Here is a 20,091-nt window from a genome sequence, read left to right as displayed (position 1 = left end):
ACGATCCATCCTGGGTTTAACCATATATGTGTGTGTCTCTTAAGTCAATGTGTTTCTATGTGTGTGGGTCAGTGTCTGTGTGTAAGTCCATGTGTTCTAGATTTGAAGCTTTCGTGACTGCAATGATTCATATTCTTAGGTTTTTTCGGTAAAGTCACGTAGGTAAAATATTAAAATTAATGAAAGTAAAATTAAAATAAAAAATCACGACGTTTCGGAGGCAACACAAGTCTCCGTCATCAGGTGGGACCGTCACAGCCGAATTAGCTGCATCAAGTGAAGCAATGATTCAAGATGTAATCCCTTATAAGCAAGTTGAAGGGAGGTGGAGAGGGGGGAGAGCTTATCAGGCTGTGGTAGCCAATGAATGGAAACGTATCGGGAGGGAGGAGGAGCGGTGATCAAAGACTGCACGTAGTCCATGTGTGTGTCTTGCCTTTTTCGCCCGAGCAACGCCGGGTACTTACCGCTAGTTTAAAATAAGATTAGAAATTTGATGGAGTGTTTCTGCGAATCGATTACACGCGTGGTGTATGTGTTGATTGATTAGCTTATCTTATGTAGACTTGTACCGCATAGTGCCTGAGCTAGAGGTGCTTTACAACAATTATAAACATTGCACACGAAATGATAAGTGGTTAAAATGAAGAGTTGGGTTAATAAAACGTGGTGGTGTTAGTTATGGTGACCCGAGGACAGGTGGGAGTGGTTCAGGAGGGGCTGGGGTAGTGATAGGGGTGGTGATAGGGGTTGGGGTAGTGATAGGGTGTGGGGTAGTGATAGGGGTTGGGCTAGTGATAGGGGTTGGGGTAGTGGTAGGGGTTGAGGTAGTGATAGGGGTTGGGGTAGTGATAGGGGTTGGAGTAGTGACAGGGGTTGGGGTAGTGATAGGAGCTGGGGTAGTGATAGTGGTGGTGATAGTGATAGGGGTTGGGGTAGTGATAGGGGTTGGGGTAGTAGTAGAGGTTGGGGTAGTGGTAGGGGTTGGGGTAGTGGTAGGGGTTGGGGTAGTGATAGGGGTAGGGGTAGTGATAGGGGTTGGGGTAGTGGTAGGGGTTGGGGTAGTGGTAGGGGTTGGGGTAGTGGTAGGGGTTGGGGTAGTGGTAGGGGTTGGGGTAGTGATAGGGGTTGGGGTAGTAGTAGAGGTTGGGGTAGTGGTAGGGGTTGGGGTAGTAGTAGAGGTTGGGGTAGTGGTAGGGGTTGGGGTAGTGATAGGAGCTGGGGTAGTGATAGGGGTTGGGGAAGTGATAGGGGTTGGGGAAGTGATAGTGGTTGGGGTAGTGATAGGGGTTGGGTAGTGATAGTGGTTGGGGTAGTGATAGGAGCTGGGGTAGTGATAGGGGTTGGGGAAGTGATAGGGGTTGGGGAAGTGATAGTGGTTGGGGTAGTGATAGGGGTTGGGTAGTGATAGGGGTTGGGGTAGTGATAGGGGTAGGGGTAGTGATAGGGGTTGGGGTAGTGATAGGGGTTGGGGTAGTGATAGGGGTTGTGGTAGTGATAGGGGTGGTGATAGTGATAGAGGTGGTGATAGTGATAGGGGTTGGGGTAGTGATAGGGGTTGACATAGTCGTAGCTGGGGGGTGGGGGAGGGAGTAGCGGTAAGATGAGCTAGGAGAGAAGAGATGATGGGTTATACTGGTAGGAACGAAGTGGACCAGACCACCAATAGATTAATGTGTCCGTCCGTCCGTGTATCAACATCGCCCCCTACTGCAAACACTTGGCATGACCCTGTCCGACAAGATGGCCGCCCGCTCCCCCTGCGATATGTGAACTAAACAAGATGGCCGTCGCTTCCGGCGCCTCACGGCGAAACTTTAAACTTCGCTTCAAATTTACTTTACTGAAACGCAGCACGTTTTTTTTTAACACAGATACATTTATTAACACAGAGACGAGATACATTTAATCGCCTTATTTGTGCACGAAAAGCACGGCGCGAGGCCTAGTGCGGCAGGCTTCGCGAGGCCTAGTGCGGCAGGCTTTGCGAGGCCTACTGCGGAAAAGGCATCGCGAGGCCTACTGCGGAGAAGGCTTCGCGAGGCCTACTGCAGGGAAGGCTTCGCGAGGCCTACTGCAGAGAAGGCTTCGCGAGGCCTAGTGCGGCAGGCTTCGCGAGGCCTACTGCAGAGAAGGCATCGCGAGGCCTACTGCAGAGAAGGCTTCGCGAGGCCTACTGCAGGGAAGGCTTCGCAAGGCCTACTGCAGAGAAGGCTTCGCGAGGCCTAGTGCAGAAGGCTTCGCTAGGTCTACTGCAGAGAAGGCTTCGCGAGGTCTAGTGCAGCAGGCTTCGCGAGGCCTAGTGCGGGAGGCTTCGCGAGGCCTAGTGCAGAAGGTGGTGGTGGTGGGGTTGGGTGGTGGTGGGGGGTGGTGGGGGGGTGGTGAGGGCTGGTGGGAGGGGTGGTGTTGAGGGTGGTGTTGGGGGGGGGGCTGTCAACTGGTGTAGGAGGCGGTGCACTTCTCTGCTTCAATTTTGTTGCGATTTATTATCTGCACACAAACAAAACCACCGAGAAGTAAGACGCGCCACCCAGCCCTGCCCCCCCCCCGCCCTCTCCCCCCACCAATATTTGAGTGATATTATAATTAAAAACAATGATGCAGCACCCCCGCTTTTACATTAGTAAGCAAATCACAGCAAGATGAGTTTTTTGTACACTACGGGCAACACATTTTCTCCAGTCACTGCCTTAAACCCGTTCAGTCGACCGAGTGGAACAACAGAATAGGCGGCTAAATACGGACTGAGTGGCACATAGAACACATTCCTGCGGAGGGAGCTGGTAGGAACGTTGGGTTGCTCGGTCAATGGCCAGGGTCAACGGCGGCGTGGTGTATTCCGCAAATATACCCGACTGTGAGGGCGGGCACAAGCCGGCATGAGTAGGTTGAACGTTGAGTTTTATAAGGACACCACGGGGTGACCAGCCCCTGCCCACCCAGCCCCTCCCCACCCAGCCCCTCCCCACCCAGCCCGGTCGATATCCCTGTGCCGGTACTAAGTATTATTCCTACCAGCCCACCCCGCAGGGTCCTGTTTAGAGAGTAACGGGCGCAGGTTAGTGAAGATGACGTAATTTACTACTATAATGAGCCATTGTTTGTGTGTCCCACGTGTGACGTCATTCCACATCGAACAGCCCCCCTCATTAATAATCATGAAGAGGTGACGTCTTTAAAATGGACACACCCCCTCCATTCATAATAATTAGCGGGTGACGTCACTCCACATGGGGGGGGCGAGGCGCCTCCTCCCCCCTCCTCGGCGTCAACTGACAACCCTCACTACAAAGGCAAGAACCCGCACGTCACGCAATCTCCGTAGCGCTATTGAGACATCGAAGTAAAAAGGACGTCGTGATGAACAAGGGATTATAACCTCTACATGAAATATGTCTGTGTCACCGCGCCTTTACAAATTGCACACGATGTGATGCAATGAATATATCACGTCACGGTTTGCTTTTCGCTTGCAAGTTTCAGATTTACTGCAATACACCCGTCCTTGGACGGGCAAAAGGCTAGTTTCTGAATAAGAGCCGTTGTCAGAAATGTAGCCTTTTCTACAGAATTCCCTTTAAGGCCACGGGGTTAATGATAAACGCACTCGATTTTCGAGTAATTTCTTAAATAAAACTCAAATGCAGTATGAGCGAAACGTCATCCCATGTTAAAACACATTCCTGCGGAAGGAGCTGGTAGGAACGTTGGGTTGCTCAGTCAATGGGCAGGGTCAACGGCGGCGTGGTGTATTCCGCAAATATGGCCGACTGTGAGGGCGGGCACAAGCCGGCGTGAGTAGGTTAAATGTTGAGTTTTATAAGGGCACCACGGGGTGACCAGCCCCTCCCCACCCAGCCCCACCCAGCCCCACCCAGCCTCCCCTACCCCTCCCATTTTTGGATGCACAACGGACGGACACAATAATCCCCTGTGGGCTGGTGTAACCAGGTGGTTCCTACCAGTATAAATATTCTGATTCTGAGTTTGACAACTTGTGCCTGATCCACCAACCCTCGCTCTCTCCGGTGTTGGATGTACAGGCCACGGTGGGTAGCCACAACCGCCTGACGAATGTGATATTAGATATTAGTTTACACCAATACCTGTGGATTCACCACTAAGTGACGGTGACGTCAACATGGCGCCTGTGCCAGGCCAGGTGGACTTTGAGGCAGAGGTCGCAATCGGGTACCCGATACCCGTACCCTACCCGATACCCGGCTACCCGTACTCGGCCGAGTACGGGTACCCGTTTGCGACCCTGGTGCGGCCGGGTACAGGTAGGCCGTGAGTCACTGGTGAGTAACCGTTTGTCACTCATTTCCCAACGTCTTGTCTCTTCTCACAATTCAAGTTCCTAGAATCAACCCACCCGCGCCTGCAACATGGTTTCATCCCAGAGGTCGCAATCGGGTACCCGATACCCGGCTACCCGTACCTGGCCGGGTATCGGGTAGGGTACGGATAACCCGTACGCGGCCGGGTACGGGTACCCGTTTGCGACCCTGGTGCGGCCGGGTACGGGTAAGGAATCAAAACCCGTTTGCGACCTCTGCTTTGAGGCCACGTGAAATTTTGAGGCCACGTCTGGAAGGCTCGCGAGTGAACACCGCACAGCTTAATACAGTATACACCCTGCTGATCAACGTTTATTTTCAATGTACATAGAAATGTGTACAAAAACTACACGACGTTTGCATCACCACCACCACCGCTACATACACAATTCAACCAGTCCTCCACCAAACACACACGCGCATGTAGCTTGATGCGGCCAATCACCAAGCCGGCATTCAAAATGATATGGGGCTGCATGAACCAATCACGACACGTGTGGAGAATGCCGTACTGTGGCGTCACCTGTAGCGAAAGCCGGTTGGTTCGAAGTGATCACAAGTGCTCGTGATTTCAAGTCGATTGACGAAACTAGCTACATTAAAATTAATAAGTGTGTATATGTAAAACTGAAATAACAGTATGCACAACACATCGGTCCTTCAAATTGGGCACCCGCGGATCACACAATTTTCCACTGGCACATCCGAGCCGAGCTGGAACCAAACTACGATATGCTCAGTGGGCCTTACCTGGTAAAATAAAAATGTTTTTAGTTTTTGATATGAATCTGACCGAGGGGGGGGGGGGACAACCAAGCAGGGCCAAGTAGGGGGAAGGTACTAACGACTGCGGGTTCCCAGCGTCACTGCGTCTCGACTATTCGCTGCACGTGACGTCAGCAGCACGGCTCGGCTTGTGCAGTGGAAAAAAGAGGTTTCGGTGTGTGACCGCATTCAGCTACGGCCCGCCAAGACACCGAGACATGCAGATGAACCAGATCAAAAGCGAGATAAATACGAGATCCAGTTTAGCGATAGCCGTTACGCACGTAATGTCACGACGCTTTCGCGAAGACATCGCGTTACAATTGATATCACGTGGCCCACCAGAACACAGGGCCATTGTATCACGTGGCCTCCTGGAAATTAGCGTTGAAAGAACCCTGCATTACACAAAATACAAAAATAACTTGATTAACGTTATACACAATATAGGCCTACGCAAACAATCAAAAACATTAGAATTCACCCAAGATAATTGTACACACGGAGGAGAGACAGCAGAGTCAACGCAGGAAAGCAAGGTGGGCCAGGAGATGGCGTTACAGCAATACATTCTTGAATCAATCTTTGTGGAGCTTTAGAAACATCATCCCCCTCGTGTGCGTGGTGGGTTTCCTCCAACAAAAAGCAAAACGCTCATGAACAATGACAATCATTCAACACCAAACATACTAATGTAGCAGGAACCGCATCGATAACACGTCTTGACACTCAAGTCTGACTTTCCTGGTTAAACAAAGAACAGTTAGAATTAATTATCATGTTTTTTTTTACTGTAGGCACAACAAGAGACGATGGAATAGGCAGACTTAAGGTAGCATGCTTAGGTTTGTCCACATGGCCTGTTTGTTATTTCAGTAAATGTATCAACATTTTTTTTTTGCGACGTACATATACAGCTCTTTTCGTAAATTCACTGCTGGATGAGTAATTCCACCCCACGTCTGTGCGGGTATTCAGAGGGGGATTCTTTGACCACACTTCACCACGTCGGTCAGTGCGGGTTGTCTAACGCGTGCAGAATGGGGCCGTCCATAAATGACGTCACACGATTTTTGACCCCCCCCCCCCTCGTCACACGCCGTCCCAAAAAGTCGTCACAAAGTCAGACCCCCCTCAAATGTGACATCACAAAGCTCTGCCCCCCCCCCCCCCAAAAAAAAACATGCTTCAAATCGCTTTAAACTATTGCCATTGTAGTGCGTATTTAATGTGGCCGCTGCACTCTGATGTTGTAGGAGAAAACATTTATCAAAAAGTCTATTTAATTAAGTAGAACGTGTTGTCTATATTTATTTAAAGTTGCGTATGTTGATGTGACGTCACATTTCTCACCCCCCATCACACATCGTCCCAAATGTCTGACCCCCCCCCCCAGCCAGGTGGGTGACGTCATTTATGGACGGCCCCCTACATACCGACTACTTGTATGCAGCGGTGGTACGATCAAGTGTGTGCGCACTGCGAGCGACAATTGTACCTCCGTTTAAAAAAAAAAACCCACGTCGCCCGAGTTACCAACCACCACGGCCACGTATATCGGGTTCCGATAGCTGGCATGAGCAGTGGGATTTACACAAGGAAACTCAACACGACACAGAGGCAAACAAACAAAGACAAAGCGCTCTATGGTCGCGCCTCCGATAATCCGTAAGAAATCCCGAGCGTGCGATGGTCTGTAAGCCGGGGTGGAGCGTGGTGCGTGTTTCCAATGTGCAGAGCGTTCTACCGTGGCGACACTACGAGGCGTCCGGGGCCGCTGGCTCCAATTGAACGGTGCCGCCTTTGGCGACGCCGAGCGCCTCGCAACGTCACGCAACCGCTCAGCCAGTCAGCGGCGCCTCCTCCTCCGTTTGGCTGGATTTTGACACGAACCACGCGACGTTCAGCTCCGGTTACGACGACGCGCTATGGGCAGGGTCGTCGATAGGAAGGGTACGGGACACGGAGAAACCACCCCCCACCACGCCTTCAAACTAAACCGCAAGTATCACATCCGACACCGTGACGTCGAAGCGCCCCCCCCTCCCCCAAAATGTGGGGCCCGGGGCAGTCGCCCAGATTCGCTGTAGCCCAAGGGACGGCTGTGGGCTAAACAGGTCGTTCAATAGAAGCGCTCTTGCCCACTGTACGCACCCCGGGTGTATTGCAGATGTGGCCATGCACCACAACCTCCGTTTCGTTTTCAGTGTGGTCTGTGACGACTGGGTGGGCGGTGGTGGGTGGCGCGGGCGTGGGGGTGCTGACAATTCACCCCTTTGCCCAAATACAATTGTGACAATTCACGGTCACAGTTCGATTCGAGAATGGGTTCTGTTTCAAGGATTTGGTCAGTGCAGCGGCCTCTACTTGCTGCAGATGCAATGTGAATCCATTACACGAGACGATCTGAAATCATAGGTCACGAGCCTTTTGAGACGGAGGGTGCAGGGCGCAGCCCGTGGCATGGATAACCGTGCAGGAGAACTTTCTCATGTGCTCATGAAGCGTGCGTGAATCGCGAGCGCGACAGCTATTTTCAACGTGTTGCATAATGGCTTCACGTGACCCCTGCAACCATTAGAGGCACGATATCCAACACAATGTGTACGGCAAGTCCGTCGCTCAACGCGTTTTCGCTTTAACGCAGCTCTCCCACGAGGCAACGTATTTCGCGCGACAATGCGGTTCCCGAACGGTCGACGACAAACTACTTTCGCGAGCTGCGTGGCCGAGCGGTGTGATACGGTACGCGGAGTGATACAGTAAAATTGCGGCCTAACCCCAGTTGTTTGCCCCGCCATCTAACTGCATGGTGTAACGAAGCACAGTAAAACCTTGGATTGCGAGTAACTTGGTCTGCGAGTGTTTTGCAAGACGAGCAAATTTTTTTAAAATTAATATTAATTTGATAAACGAGCGAGGTCTTGCAATACGAGTAGCATGTACAGTATACGCTTTGTCTGCCGAGTGTCACGTGATCACAAGTGATATACGAGTGCTTTGGATTACAGACGTTTCCGGAACGAATTATGCTCGCAACCCAAGGTTTGACAGTACGTCGTATTTCGTCAAGACTTTATCGCGACATTATTTACGGGAAAACTGTTTTCGCCGAACGCGCCCATTAACTTAACGGGGCACTTTTCAGGAACGCATCTACTGCCGCGTTAAACGAGGACTCGCCGTATTTAAACGGCGTCTAAACGAGGCTACATCTCAAGAGAGTGGGAATACTTGTTTTACAGAGAAAAGGCAGCCAGGCATAGGCAGAGGCAATTCATGACGTGAGCCTGCACTCAAACCATGAGAGCAGGGAGTCGGCGAGAATGGTGGCTGGGGGGGAAATAGACTTCCTGATGGCTGGGGCAGCAAAGGAGAAGGAGCGACCTCCCCCACTGAGTGAAGGTTGACTCGGGACTTAGACAGAAAACCCTGGTCGGTGCAGCAGCAGCAGCTCACAGCTCACAATTAGAAGATTGAGGGTTCAACCCGCGGTTGTGGTGGGGGGGGGGGGGCTGACTCAGCCAATCATCCCTGTGGGGACGCTAAAATAGGTATCACTTTGTGGGGGACTCAACAGTGGTTATTCTGTGGAGAGAATCATCCCCTCCGTAGGAATGTGGAATTTCCACCACCGCGGTTCAGGGCTGTAAACATAAGATGAGCACCAATGCTCTCGATGCTTACTTGAGCCGGAAATTACTTAAGACTTTTATTTGACGAGTTGATATCCCCTCAGCAGGGTGTTGTGTCTGCCGCAGAGGAACGATTTCTAGCGTGGAGCAAAGATGAACAGCTGCGGGGCGCGTAGCGTGGGGGGCATTCGTTAAAAGGCGTTGTTTTTTTTTAAAGCAGTTTGCAGGCGATCCTTGTGAAGGCCATAAACCCCTCGTCCTAAGGGGCTCAATCTTCCCCAGATGACAAGCCATCGATTTCATCCAGGTCTCCTCCGATAGCCATCCAAAACGCCTTGGCCACCTGCACAAAGACAAATATCCCCCCGAACAGCTTTTAACAGAATGTCGGTGCAAGTTGCAGTTTGCGGGTAGCACCTATTGAGGCCGGCACGGCACACGAGGCTGTGGGTGGCCACCACAGCACCCCGGCCGCCTTTGTCTTTACCCAATGACGCTCATGTTTACCAACCGCACCTGGTACTAATTTTTAGGCCGATTCGATCTAGGAGAGTCCCAGGACCGTTTCAGATATTCGTTGGCTGCGAGATGGAATCGAACTCGGGTGGCCGGGTTCGTAGCACAGCGCGCTAACCACTGCACTACTGCTCCCTGTGTGTGTGAGCGTTACCTGCACAAAAACATAGCACCGATCCTGCGCAAAAAATGGAGAAATTAAATCGGCCCGTGTGCAGACACTCTACGGAACATTAAAATTGCAGGGCCGTGCGAGAGATGGCGGTGGCTCAGAAAGGCCTTCATCATCCAGCAGTGGATCGATCATGGCTGATGACGATGAGCGACGAATGGCACGCGTGCGCTCTGGGTCAGGTCAGGCCACATGTCGTTACCTTCTCGGCGTGCACCTTGCGCTGGCCGTGTGGCATCGTCACTGCTCTGTCTGTAACGCAGAGAAACAATTCCCGCACGTCTCAGCGGCAGCAGCAATATGCGTGTACAGGAAAACCTGGGATTGCGAGTAACTTGGTCTGCGGGTGTTTTGCAAGACGAGCAAAAATTTGAAATAAATATTAATTTGATAAACGAGCGAGGTCTTGCAATACGAGTCGTACGTGTATACTCTTTGTCTGCCGAGCATCACGCGATCACAGCTGATATACGAGTGCTTTGGATTACAAACACGTTTCCAGAACGAATTATGCTCGCAATCCAAGGTTTTACTGTACGTTGAACTTCTTTCGCACCGTACGTAACCAACCCTGCTAATAGGAGATGCAGAGAGGAAGGACAACAAACTAAACACAAAAAAGCAGTCCTAAATCAATTAGTTTTCAATCTAGATAACCCAATCCATTAAACCCAATACTGGAATGCACATGTACGTGTGCACAGCCCTTTGGAAAATCAACCGCTGGATGAGGGCCTCCCCATGCCGTGTGGGGTGCTGGGGTTTATATTTGACAATACTTCACCATCTTGGTCAGTGCGGGTCAGTGAATATGGGAGAGCATTGGACTTTTTTTCGCTTCCCTGTCCGGAAAAGCCTCACTGAACCTCAACACGCATTCAGGAGGACCCGGACAAAAATCCACACAACCACATGGAGAGAGACACATGCCAACTGGAAATATGCCAGGCAAAAGAGTTAACATCTCGCCACCACGGCGCCCCAAACATAGCACTCGTAAAATACATTGTTGTGTTGTTGTTATTGTTGTTGTTGAGAATGTGAGACGTGACTCGGAGAACTCACAACACCGTGTTCACGGGGCGATCGGTTGTTTGCGATTGGTCACTCTAGACAACCTATTGACGAATGGCAACTCATTATGCATTGCCCTGGAGCATTGTGGGTAAATGCCCATGTAAGCAGAACTCCATCCCTGCGTCTCCACATATAAATAAAATATCGATTTTAGTCTGACAGCCCAACTGGCTTCCTAGGCCAAGGTTATTGAGCACTTCAATCGAGCAAACTCAGAGGTAGACTTGTAAACAAATTCCCCTGAGTTCCCGAATGTTATTGAGAAGGGCACTTCTATAAACTATAGGACACCATTGAATGCAAAACGCAATACCGTACACACAATCATTGACGGATGATTGAGTTAAATATGTTTCAAATCGCCATCGTACGACTATTGATAAGCTGCAAGATCAGTTTAACACGTACTGCTTTCGCGACCAATATCATCCATAATACAGGTATTTTTTTTGTTTGGTGGGTTAGATTGCGTAAATATATAAATGTGTCGTTAAAAGATTCAGAGATTCAAAGGTAATACCACACACAGTTAAAGTAACTCACAAATGATGTCACCAATCTACCCATCTATTTAAAGAATGAAACAGGATTTCTCCACAAATCTGGCTGTCGCCTGATGAAGCCAGTTGTAATTACTGCCGAAACGTCGTACTCGGATTGTAAATGTTGTGGCTTTGCTCTCCAACACACCAGTGTGCTGTACCAGTGTAGAGGAGTAAAATGGGGACGTGACGTCATGTGTGCCGTCCAGTGCGATGACGCCACGGAACGTGACGCATGACGCCACGGAACGTGACGTCATGCGCGCTGGGCGGCTCTATGACGTCACGTCTTGTGGAGTACTTAAGGGAGACCCTGTGATGAAAGCGGGGTCACCATGGGAATGGGTAGAGTAGGAAGGGTGAAGAGGGAACCAGGGGTAGAGAGGGATCGAATAGGGAGTCTGGGGAGAAGCCGGTGGTAGCCGATAGAGGTGCTTCTCTCTCCGCTCGGTGGAGTCGGCAGAGTCCCCGATCCGACACGAGAGAGAGAGACCGGAGCTAGCCGGCAGGGACCAGGACTCAGTGTTGGACCCCTAGCCCCTGGGAGTTGTGTACCCTTGTGTGTTAATTTGTAAAGCCTTTAATAAACCTTTGGCGAAAGCCCATAACTTACCTTCGTCTCCGAGTGCGTCCGTGAAAACTCCTCAACACTAGTAACGAATTGGCAGGTTCTGTTTACGTGACAAACCTTACTAATTGGCTGTGTCGGGTGGTGGCGGGTTGAACGACACATTTATATTCATCCAATCTAACCCAAAAAAACCTGTGTTATGGAAGCTACAAGATGTTTGTTTTATAATCATCATCGCTATACTACGATAAAAGCAAATAATGTCCGTCCATCATCCCGCTTATAACTCTAGACATCAAAACTATCACCGCACGCACGGGCCTCCGTGTACAGGGTCGCGGTGGCGCGGCCGACAATTGCGCCGCGCAAGTTCAAGTGGAACCGGGAAGAAAAAAAAGGGACAACATTTTTGTAACCAATCACCACCTTTCATCTCGCGCAGCTTCTCGTAGAGGCGCTCAAAGTTCTCGCAGTCGGCAGAGTCGGCCGTGGTGAGCGCCGCCAACTCCTGGATGTCGGTCTGCAGCATCGATTCTGACGGCGAGAGACAACCACGCGATCAAGAGTCTCCAGTCTCTCTCCTTGTTACCGACAACCGCGGTGACACACAACAGCGTCCAGTCTCTGTCGTTGCGTGTTCGTGCCGCCAACTCACCCACGGCCGCCCCCCCCCTGCTCTCGCCATTCGGCTGGGGGGTGACTCTCTCAGCCTCCTGCGCCTCCTCCTCCTCTTCCACCTCATCCTCCACCGCGTCACCCTCCTCCTCGTCCTCCTCGTCCTCGTCGAACTGAAGAGAATCGGCAGCACGCAGAGGTGAGCACGCAAGGCAAGCGCGCGTTAACACCTGTGTGAGAGGCTACGACCAAATCATCAATAGTTTGTCCGTTCTCATCAGAGCTCAGAAGCTGAGCATTTCTGAGTCTGGACGGTGGTTGGAAGGAAGACCACTTGAGCACAACTCAGAGTGCCACGGTAGCGAGATGTTAACTCCCTTTCCCGGTATACAGGAGGTTGTAGGTTAGATCCCGACACCTCATGTATATTTGGAGCTTGCAAGTTCTCCCCATGGTTGCGTGCATTTTTCTCGGGGTGCTCCGGTTTTTCTCCCTCCACATTTAGAAACATGAGTTTGGAGTATTTGGCTGCGATAAATGTCCACGTTATAAGCCACTTAGTTGAGCAATCGTTGGTGGCCTCACAGAATTGTGACGATGCGTCAAGGTCAAACCGTAGGGGTGTCGGCGGGGGCGACGAGGTGGGGGGGGCCCACTCACCTGCCTGTGTGTGCCGGGACCCGCTCGCCTACCCTCCAGGGCCCCCAGCGCACAGCTCAGCATCCCCCCGGCCGTCCGCTCTGCGAGACACGGCCGCAGTGTTTGCAGTAGGGGTGGGGGAGCGGTGGCATAGGGGGTTAGCGCGCCGCAAGAGGAGCTGTTGGAATCTCATTGGGAGGTTCGCAACTTTGTTAACTGGTGGGTGGCGAGTGTCAAGGTAAGTTGATGAACGGCGAGTGGCGAGAGCACTGTTCGGGCACACGTGTAGGAGGATGGACAACAACAGGAACATTTAAAGTGCGCTTTTTGGTTCTTTCGGTAAAGTCACGTAGAAGGGAAATAATAAAATAATAAGAATAAAACATAATAAAATTTAATTCTCACGAACTATTTCCCTTCTACGTGACTTTACCGAAAGAACCAAGAAGATGAATCCCTGCAGTCACGAAAGCTTTAAATCGAAATTTTAAGTGCGCTGTTCGGAAAAATGGATCGAACTGGAAGGAGAAGAAGACCTAACAGAGAATGGCTGGATGACGACATAAAAGATTGGTGCCAGAAAGACGTGGCAGCACTTGAGAATATTGGCACAAGACAGAGGAAAGTGGAAACAACAAATGACCAAATGTGCAGTGGACACCTTCACGCTATCTGCCCATGGATAGTGATGAAGATGATGAGTGGTGGTGAGTGGTGGTGAGTGGTGGTGAGTGGTGATGAGTGGTGGTGAGTGGTGGTGAGTGGTGATGAGTGGTGGTGAGTGGTGATGAGTGGTGGTGAGTGGTGGTGAGTGGTGGTGAGTGGTGATGAGTGGTGGCGAGTGGTGGCGAGTGGTGGCGAGTGGTGGCGAGTGGTGGCGAGTGGTGGCGAGTGGTGATGAGTGGTGGCGAGTGGTGATGAGTGGTGATGAGTGGTGATGAGTGGTGGTGAGTGGTGATGAGTGGTGGTGAGTGGTGGTGAGTGGTGATGAGTGGTGGTGAGTGGCATTCATAGTATTGGCTGTCCTCGAGTTTTTAATAACCTCACAATTCCATTGGAACCTCATTTGCCAGTAAAAAATATGATAATTGTTTTTTTACGCTTCTATCTGGCAACAAAACTGACACCTTTTTTACAAGGAGTCATGTTTGCATAGACCAAAATACCTGCAGTCATAATGCAAACAAAAAACACAACTCTGATAATGTGCACTGTCCTTGAAGCTGATTGGACCAATCAACTTCAAGGACAGTGCACATTATCAGAGTTATGTTTTTTGTTTGCATTATGACTGCAGGTATTGTGGTCTATGCAAACATGACTCCTTGTAAAAAAGGTGTCAGTTTTGTTGCCAGATAGAAGGGTAAAAAACCAATTATCAACCTCACAATTATTCGGACCAATAAATGCACGTCGTGTACTTTGTATGTATGTATAACCTATTTCTTTCCTCTTTCACACCGTATGCAGCCAACCGTGCTAATCGGAGGTGCGATGCGTTAATACACGTAGTGTTTCTCTACCTTTCATCTGCAGGTTAGGCCACACGTGGGCACTCAGGGCCTGAATGATCCTCTTGATGCCAGTCGTCTCTGGAAAGTCATCTACGCGCACACAAAAACAGAACAACAACAATCGCCGTTCACCACCAAGTGGAGATGACGTCACCACCACGGTGCTTGTGCCATGCTAGGTGCATTTTGGTCATGGAATAGACCCAGGTGCCATGGGATAACTGACAGAGATGACTGGCACAAGCACCAACTGTGCTCCCCCCACTGTGCCAATTATTTGCGCTTTAGCCACTCGCCGCTCCGGTTGTTGTTGTGAGCGTCGCTTCTCTGCCCTCCGTTGTTGCTAGAGGGCAACTGCCTCCAACTCTTCAGCAGCATCCTTGACAAACCTCCTCTACAAAGGCCGATCTTGACCGTGCTGATATCGGTCACCGGCAAGCCCAATCAACTAAGCGCATCCTTGTGTACCGCATCGGTCCATCACTTCTCTCGCCCGTGCCACAGAAGAAATGGGATATCCGAAAAACGCAACACATTTTCGGCACGACAGGAAAATCAGCTTGGAGCGTAAAACAGTAAAAACGGCGGTCAGTAGATATTTGCTGGCGGTTGACAGTGGTGGGCAGAAAGGTTGGAAAGCCCATCTCTAGACCATGGGGAGCAGCAGAAGATGAGGGGGTGGGGGTACTCACCATCCTCATCCAGGGCCTCAAGGGGACTCAACTCAACCAACTCAAATGCCGACTGGATGCACCACTCCTGTGCCTCCCTGCGAGAGACACCTGCAACACGCAAGTAGCACAAAGACAAAAGCTACTCCATATAGACTCTAAACAGACTAACGGGGCAAGTGCTGTCAGCAAGCACCTACACACCCATACAATGACAAAGATCCCCCCCTATAGCCTCAATAGACTCTTGGGGCATGTGCTGCTATCGAGCACTTATGAAGGCTGGGCACACCACACACACCTCCGTACACACACTCTACACCACACACACTCTCTACACCACACACACTACACCACACACACACACTCTACACCACACACACGTCCATACACACACACTCTCTACACCACACACACCTCCATACACACACTCTACACTACACACACTACACCACACACACACATACACTCTCTACACCACACACACGTCCATACACACACACTCTACACCACACACACCTCCATACACACACTCTACACTACACACACTACACCACACACACACATACACTCTCTACACCACACACACGTCCATACACACACACTCTACACCACACACACTCTCTACACCACACACACACGTATACACATATACACACACGTCTGCACATACACACACACACACGACAACCCTGGGCAGCGTGCGCTGCGGTCACCTTGCTCGTCGATGCGGTCACACACGAGCACGAGCACCGATGGCGCCCAGTGCTGGGAGAACGACAGCCACTCAGACACCTGCGCCAGCGCCCCCTTCTGCACAAAGACAAAGATCCCCCATGTAGCCTTAACAGACTGTTGGAGCAAGTGCAGTAAGCGGAGTAGCACCTATGAATGCTGGCATTGGCAACACTAGGGGGTTGGTGGCCAGCACCACGCCCGGCCACCTTTGTCTCCCTAATGGCGATGCTTACACACTGCACCAGGTACTCAGTTGAGGTTGAGTCGACCTAGGGGAGGCTCCACACCGGTACAGCTAATCGTCACTGTTGTTCACAGTCGCTGGGTTTGTCGAGCCTGCGCTAACCGCTACACCACCACTCCCCACACACGCACGAACACAGACACGAGAGCCCATGGCGATTGCATTTGTACATCTCTGTAGTCACGTGTCTACTATGCAGGGTTTGCGGGATCTGACAGAGCAAATCAACTAAACAATTTTAAATGCAATGCCCACTGAGCTATGTAGCTCTTTTTCAGAAGCGAACTCGCCACAAATGATTGCTCAACTAAGTGGCTTTTCACGTGGCAATGTATAGCAGCCACATACTCTAAAGCACGTTGATTCTAAAATGTGGAGGGAAAAAAACGGAGGACCCGGAGATAAATCCACGCGACCACAGAGAGAACATCCGGTGACCTCAACGGCTTTGGCCACGATGACATCTTGACCTTGACCGGGATGAGAGAGGCCATGTGCGGCAATGCCATCCATCCGTACTCTCGCCGGGGAGTGAAGAAAAAAGATCACGCGACGGGGAGGCCAAGGATGGGCGACGCGGAAAGACGAGCGACGGTCCGCGAAGCAAACACCAACCTGGGACGCGTCGAAGTAAGCGAGGAAGGCCTGCACCGATTCCCCGAACTCGCGCGACACCAGGGACTTGCTCCGCAGGGGACAGAGGCGCACGCTGGCCGAGTAGTACTTGTTGTCGATGCGCCACGGGAACGACTCCACGCCGTCCTCGCTCGTCACGCTCTCGTCCGCCGAGCCCTCGCTCCCCAGAACCTCTGCGCACAGCGGGCAAAAAAACCACGCGGTTTTAGCGGCGGAGTTCGTACAAAACCGAAGCGGCAGATGACGCGCCCGCGGATACGGTGCATTGCCCTCTGCCGTGTTGACCTTTTTTGCCCATTGCACAGCTCCGCAGCCTATAATACATGTTATGTATGCATGTATATTGAACGTCTTTCGCACAGTACATAGCCAACCGTGCTAATGACCCATTCAAGCACTGTGCAGGTTTCAAGCCTGCTTGAAAATAAGAGAGGTTAAAAGCTGCGCTACACTTGATACAGCTAATCTGGCTGTGACGGTCCCACCTGATGACGGAGACTTGTGTTGCCTCCGAAACGTCGTGATTTTTGTTTTTTATTTTATTTTACTTTCTACGTGACTTTACCGAAAAAACCTAAGAAGATGATTCCTTGCAGTCACGAAAGCTTCAAATCTAGAATTAAAAGCTGCGCTACAGATAAACAATGTGCCGGTCATTTTTTACACAGTAAAAAAACAGTTTGCAATAATCTTACGTGGGCATAGACTTACGTTAAGTTTTACTTATGCAATATTTAATTAGCGTAATGGAAGCCGACCGGTAGCTGCCAGAACATACGTTTGAATATTTGAAAATACTCTACTGTATGAGCCTGTACGGTCCTTTTTTATTTAATTTCGGTCTCCAGGTTTTTGCCAACCATTTGATAAGTTGTATTGATCTATCAGCTACGTACCTTCACAGCAACACAACTTTATACTAAAACTTCGCTCACATTGGATCATCTTTGCAATAATTATCGTGCCCCCCCCCACCCCGCCGACAACCCCTTCAAGGATGAACAGACGGACGTACGGTGTGAACGTATATAGACGCTGTCACCCTCGGCTGGAAATCTTCATATGAATTACCTGTACAACCCTTTGACGATCTAACCCAGCGAGCGGTCTTCACTACTAGGCCCACGGCAGAGGTCGCAAACGGGTTTTCATTCCTTACCCGTACCTGTACCCGGCCGCACCAGGGTCGCAAATGGGTACCCGTACCTGGCCGGGTACGGGTACCCGTTCCCTACCCGTACCCGTACCCTACCCGAAAGGAGTGACAAACGGTTACTCACCAGTGACTCACGGCCTACCCGTACCCGGCCGCACCAGGGCCGCAAACAGTTACCCGTATCCGTACCCGGCCGGGTACGGGTAGCCGGGTAGGGTACGGGTATCGGGTAGCCGGTTGCGACCTCTGGCCCACGGTCCACTGGCGGCCCCTGGTGGCCTTTAGTGCGGCCCCTAAAGTGCAGCCCCCGACAATAAACAACGTGCGGCAAAACCCCCATGATTGTGCTGCTGTCAAACCCCAATGGTTTCAAATGTGTGGCGGCCTTAACACTGATGATGTCTTATCGGCGAAAGTGGCCCACCACCCTGAATGTTAGTGAAGAAAACTGGTCTAAACGCTGAAAGAGGCCTCCCCTTGCTTTGTGAATCGTACCGATTGTTTAACCATTCTTCACCACACAGGGCATTGCGGGTTGGTGAAGGTAGGGGATACAAGAGGCGGGAACACAGTACAGTACAACACTACATGTCACATGCACCGCCCCAAACCGCGCAGCCAATAACAACCGAACGTGCATTGCAGTCGCCAATAAAATAATTGTCCAGGTTAATCCTTGCTTGGCTTGACGAGATCTTGACGAAATCGGGGGCATTGTGGGTGATCTGGCCACGGGTTCGAGTTAAATACCCGGGTGAGCGGGGTGGGATTCAACCTGCCATGTGGGAGACGCTACTACACCTGGGGGGGGGGTTCCACTCACCGACTCACGCAAAGCAGCATGGAGAGAGAGAGAGATGCCGGCTTACAAATTACACTTAAGAGACAGAGTGTTGTAACGGTCGACAATGATGATGATGATGATAAGAGCATAAAATAAAAGTGTGTTGGGCAATTGGGCGCGTTGCTGGAAATGGGTTGATCTATAAGCCCGTGGCCGAGACTCGATAATCGCGGAAATTCAGCGATTTACATCAGCTCGTGTGGACGTGGATCGATGGATTACTCCCATACCTTAATTCTAGATTTGAAGCTTTCGTGACTGCAAAGATTCATACTCTTTGTTTTTTTCGGTAAAGTCACGTAGGTATAAAATAAAATAAAACAATTAAATTAAATCACGTTTCGGGCGCAACACAAGCGTCCTTGTGCGTCAGACACACACTTAAGCGGTTGTGCTTTCGCTACGTTGTCCCCACCTGAAGAAGGAAGGTTGTGTTGCGCCCGAAACGTCGTGATTTAATTTAGTTGTTTTCATTTATTTTATACTCCCATACCTTTCAAGCCCGTATTCTTGTGCAGGGAAAATTGAGTTGTCAGGTCCACACGGCGTACAGCCGTTTCAATACGGGCAAAAAAATGTGTTTAGTGACGTAATTTGTATCGATTTGTGTGTTTCTCCCTTGTGATGGGACTTTGTAGGATGAACGTTGAGATTTATAAGTGACACGGGCTGACCAATACGGTCTGAATTGATCTGCAATAATAAGGTAGGGCACTGATAAGGGGTTTGACAGGTGTGTACTACATCGCGGAATCGTGAGAGAAGGGGGGCGGGCTTTGGGGAGGCCTTCTTGCAGCAGTGGATAGACCACGGCTGACGACAACGAACAGACACCGACCGGCGCTTCCCCCCCCCCACCACCCCCGCATCGCCTACCGAGGAAGGCGCCACTCGCCCGGGCAGGGAAACCAGGCAAGAGCGAGGCTCCTCGAGGCTGCAAACGAACTCACGTTTCACGAGATCCTCCGCCGAAAAGCTGTCGCTGCAACTGACCACGGCGATCGAGGGCAACGCCATGACCCCTGTGGTTTAGTTTGTTGTTGTTGTCGTTGTTTTATTTAAATTAAAATTGACACTGAGTTCAAAATAAAGATGGAGAAACGTTTAACTTGACGGAGCGGACGCAGAGGGCCGCGCCATCGGGGTGACGTCGACGACGGTGGCCGGTGCGCGTCAAAGACCACGTGGTTCGCGTTTTTTTATTCGTCAGCTACAGACGCAACGGCTATGCTCAATCCACTGCTGGATGAGGGCCTCATCCATTTCTGACCAGAAGAAGTGGACAATACAGACGTCGTAAGTTCTAAGTGGTGAAATGTAAAGGTGCAGCCCCTGCAATTATTAGCTTTGGGAACGTCCATAAATGACGTCAAGCGATTTTGGACGATTTTTTGACCCCCCCCCCCACTCGTCACA

At 50.8% G+C, this 20,091-nt stretch overlaps 1 protein-coding gene across 1 annotated transcript; it reads right to left on the bottom strand.

The window, feature by feature from the left end:
* Nucleotides 1–4,625: 4,625 nt before the first annotated feature.
* Nucleotides 4,626–19,835, bottom strand: AAGAB (alpha and gamma adaptin binding protein). The gene is made up of 10 exons (XM_078617109.1): nucleotides 19,626–19,835; nucleotides 16,655–16,848; nucleotides 15,774–15,870; nucleotides 15,079–15,168; nucleotides 14,396–14,476; nucleotides 12,894–12,973; nucleotides 12,274–12,406; nucleotides 12,045–12,152; nucleotides 9,631–9,680; nucleotides 4,626–9,083 (listed from the first exon to the last, which is right to left on the bottom strand). Exons 1-10 carry the CDS (start codon nucleotides 19,690–19,692, stop codon nucleotides 9,009–9,011), a joined length of 975 nt encoding a protein of 324 aa, XP_078473235.1. The 5' UTR covers nucleotides 19,693–19,835; the 3' UTR covers nucleotides 4,626–9,008.
* Nucleotides 19,836–20,091: the final 256 nt, after the last annotated feature.

The sequence above is a fragment of the Lampetra planeri genome, chromosome 53, assembly GCF_965212315.1.
Source record: "Lampetra planeri chromosome 53, kcLamPlan1.2.h2, whole genome shotgun sequence".
NCBI lineage: Eukaryota > Metazoa > Chordata > Hyperoartia > Petromyzontiformes > Petromyzontidae > Lampetra > Lampetra planeri.
This window is presented reverse-complemented; position numbering and strand designations above follow the sequence as displayed.

Coding starts and splice junctions, on each gene's coding strand:
- AAGAB (XM_078617109.1), bottom strand. CDS start 19,692: ATGGCGTTGCCCTCGATCGCCGTGGTCAGTTGCAGCGACAGCTTTTCG. Junction 16,849..19,625: donor GGCGGAGGATCTCGTGAAAC/GTGAGTTCGTTT, acceptor CGCTGTGCGCAG/AGGTTCTGGGGAGCGAGGGC. Junction 14,477..15,078: donor TGAGGCCCTGGATGAGGATG/GTGAGTACCCCC, acceptor GTGTGCGCGTAG/ATGACTTTCCAGAGACGACT.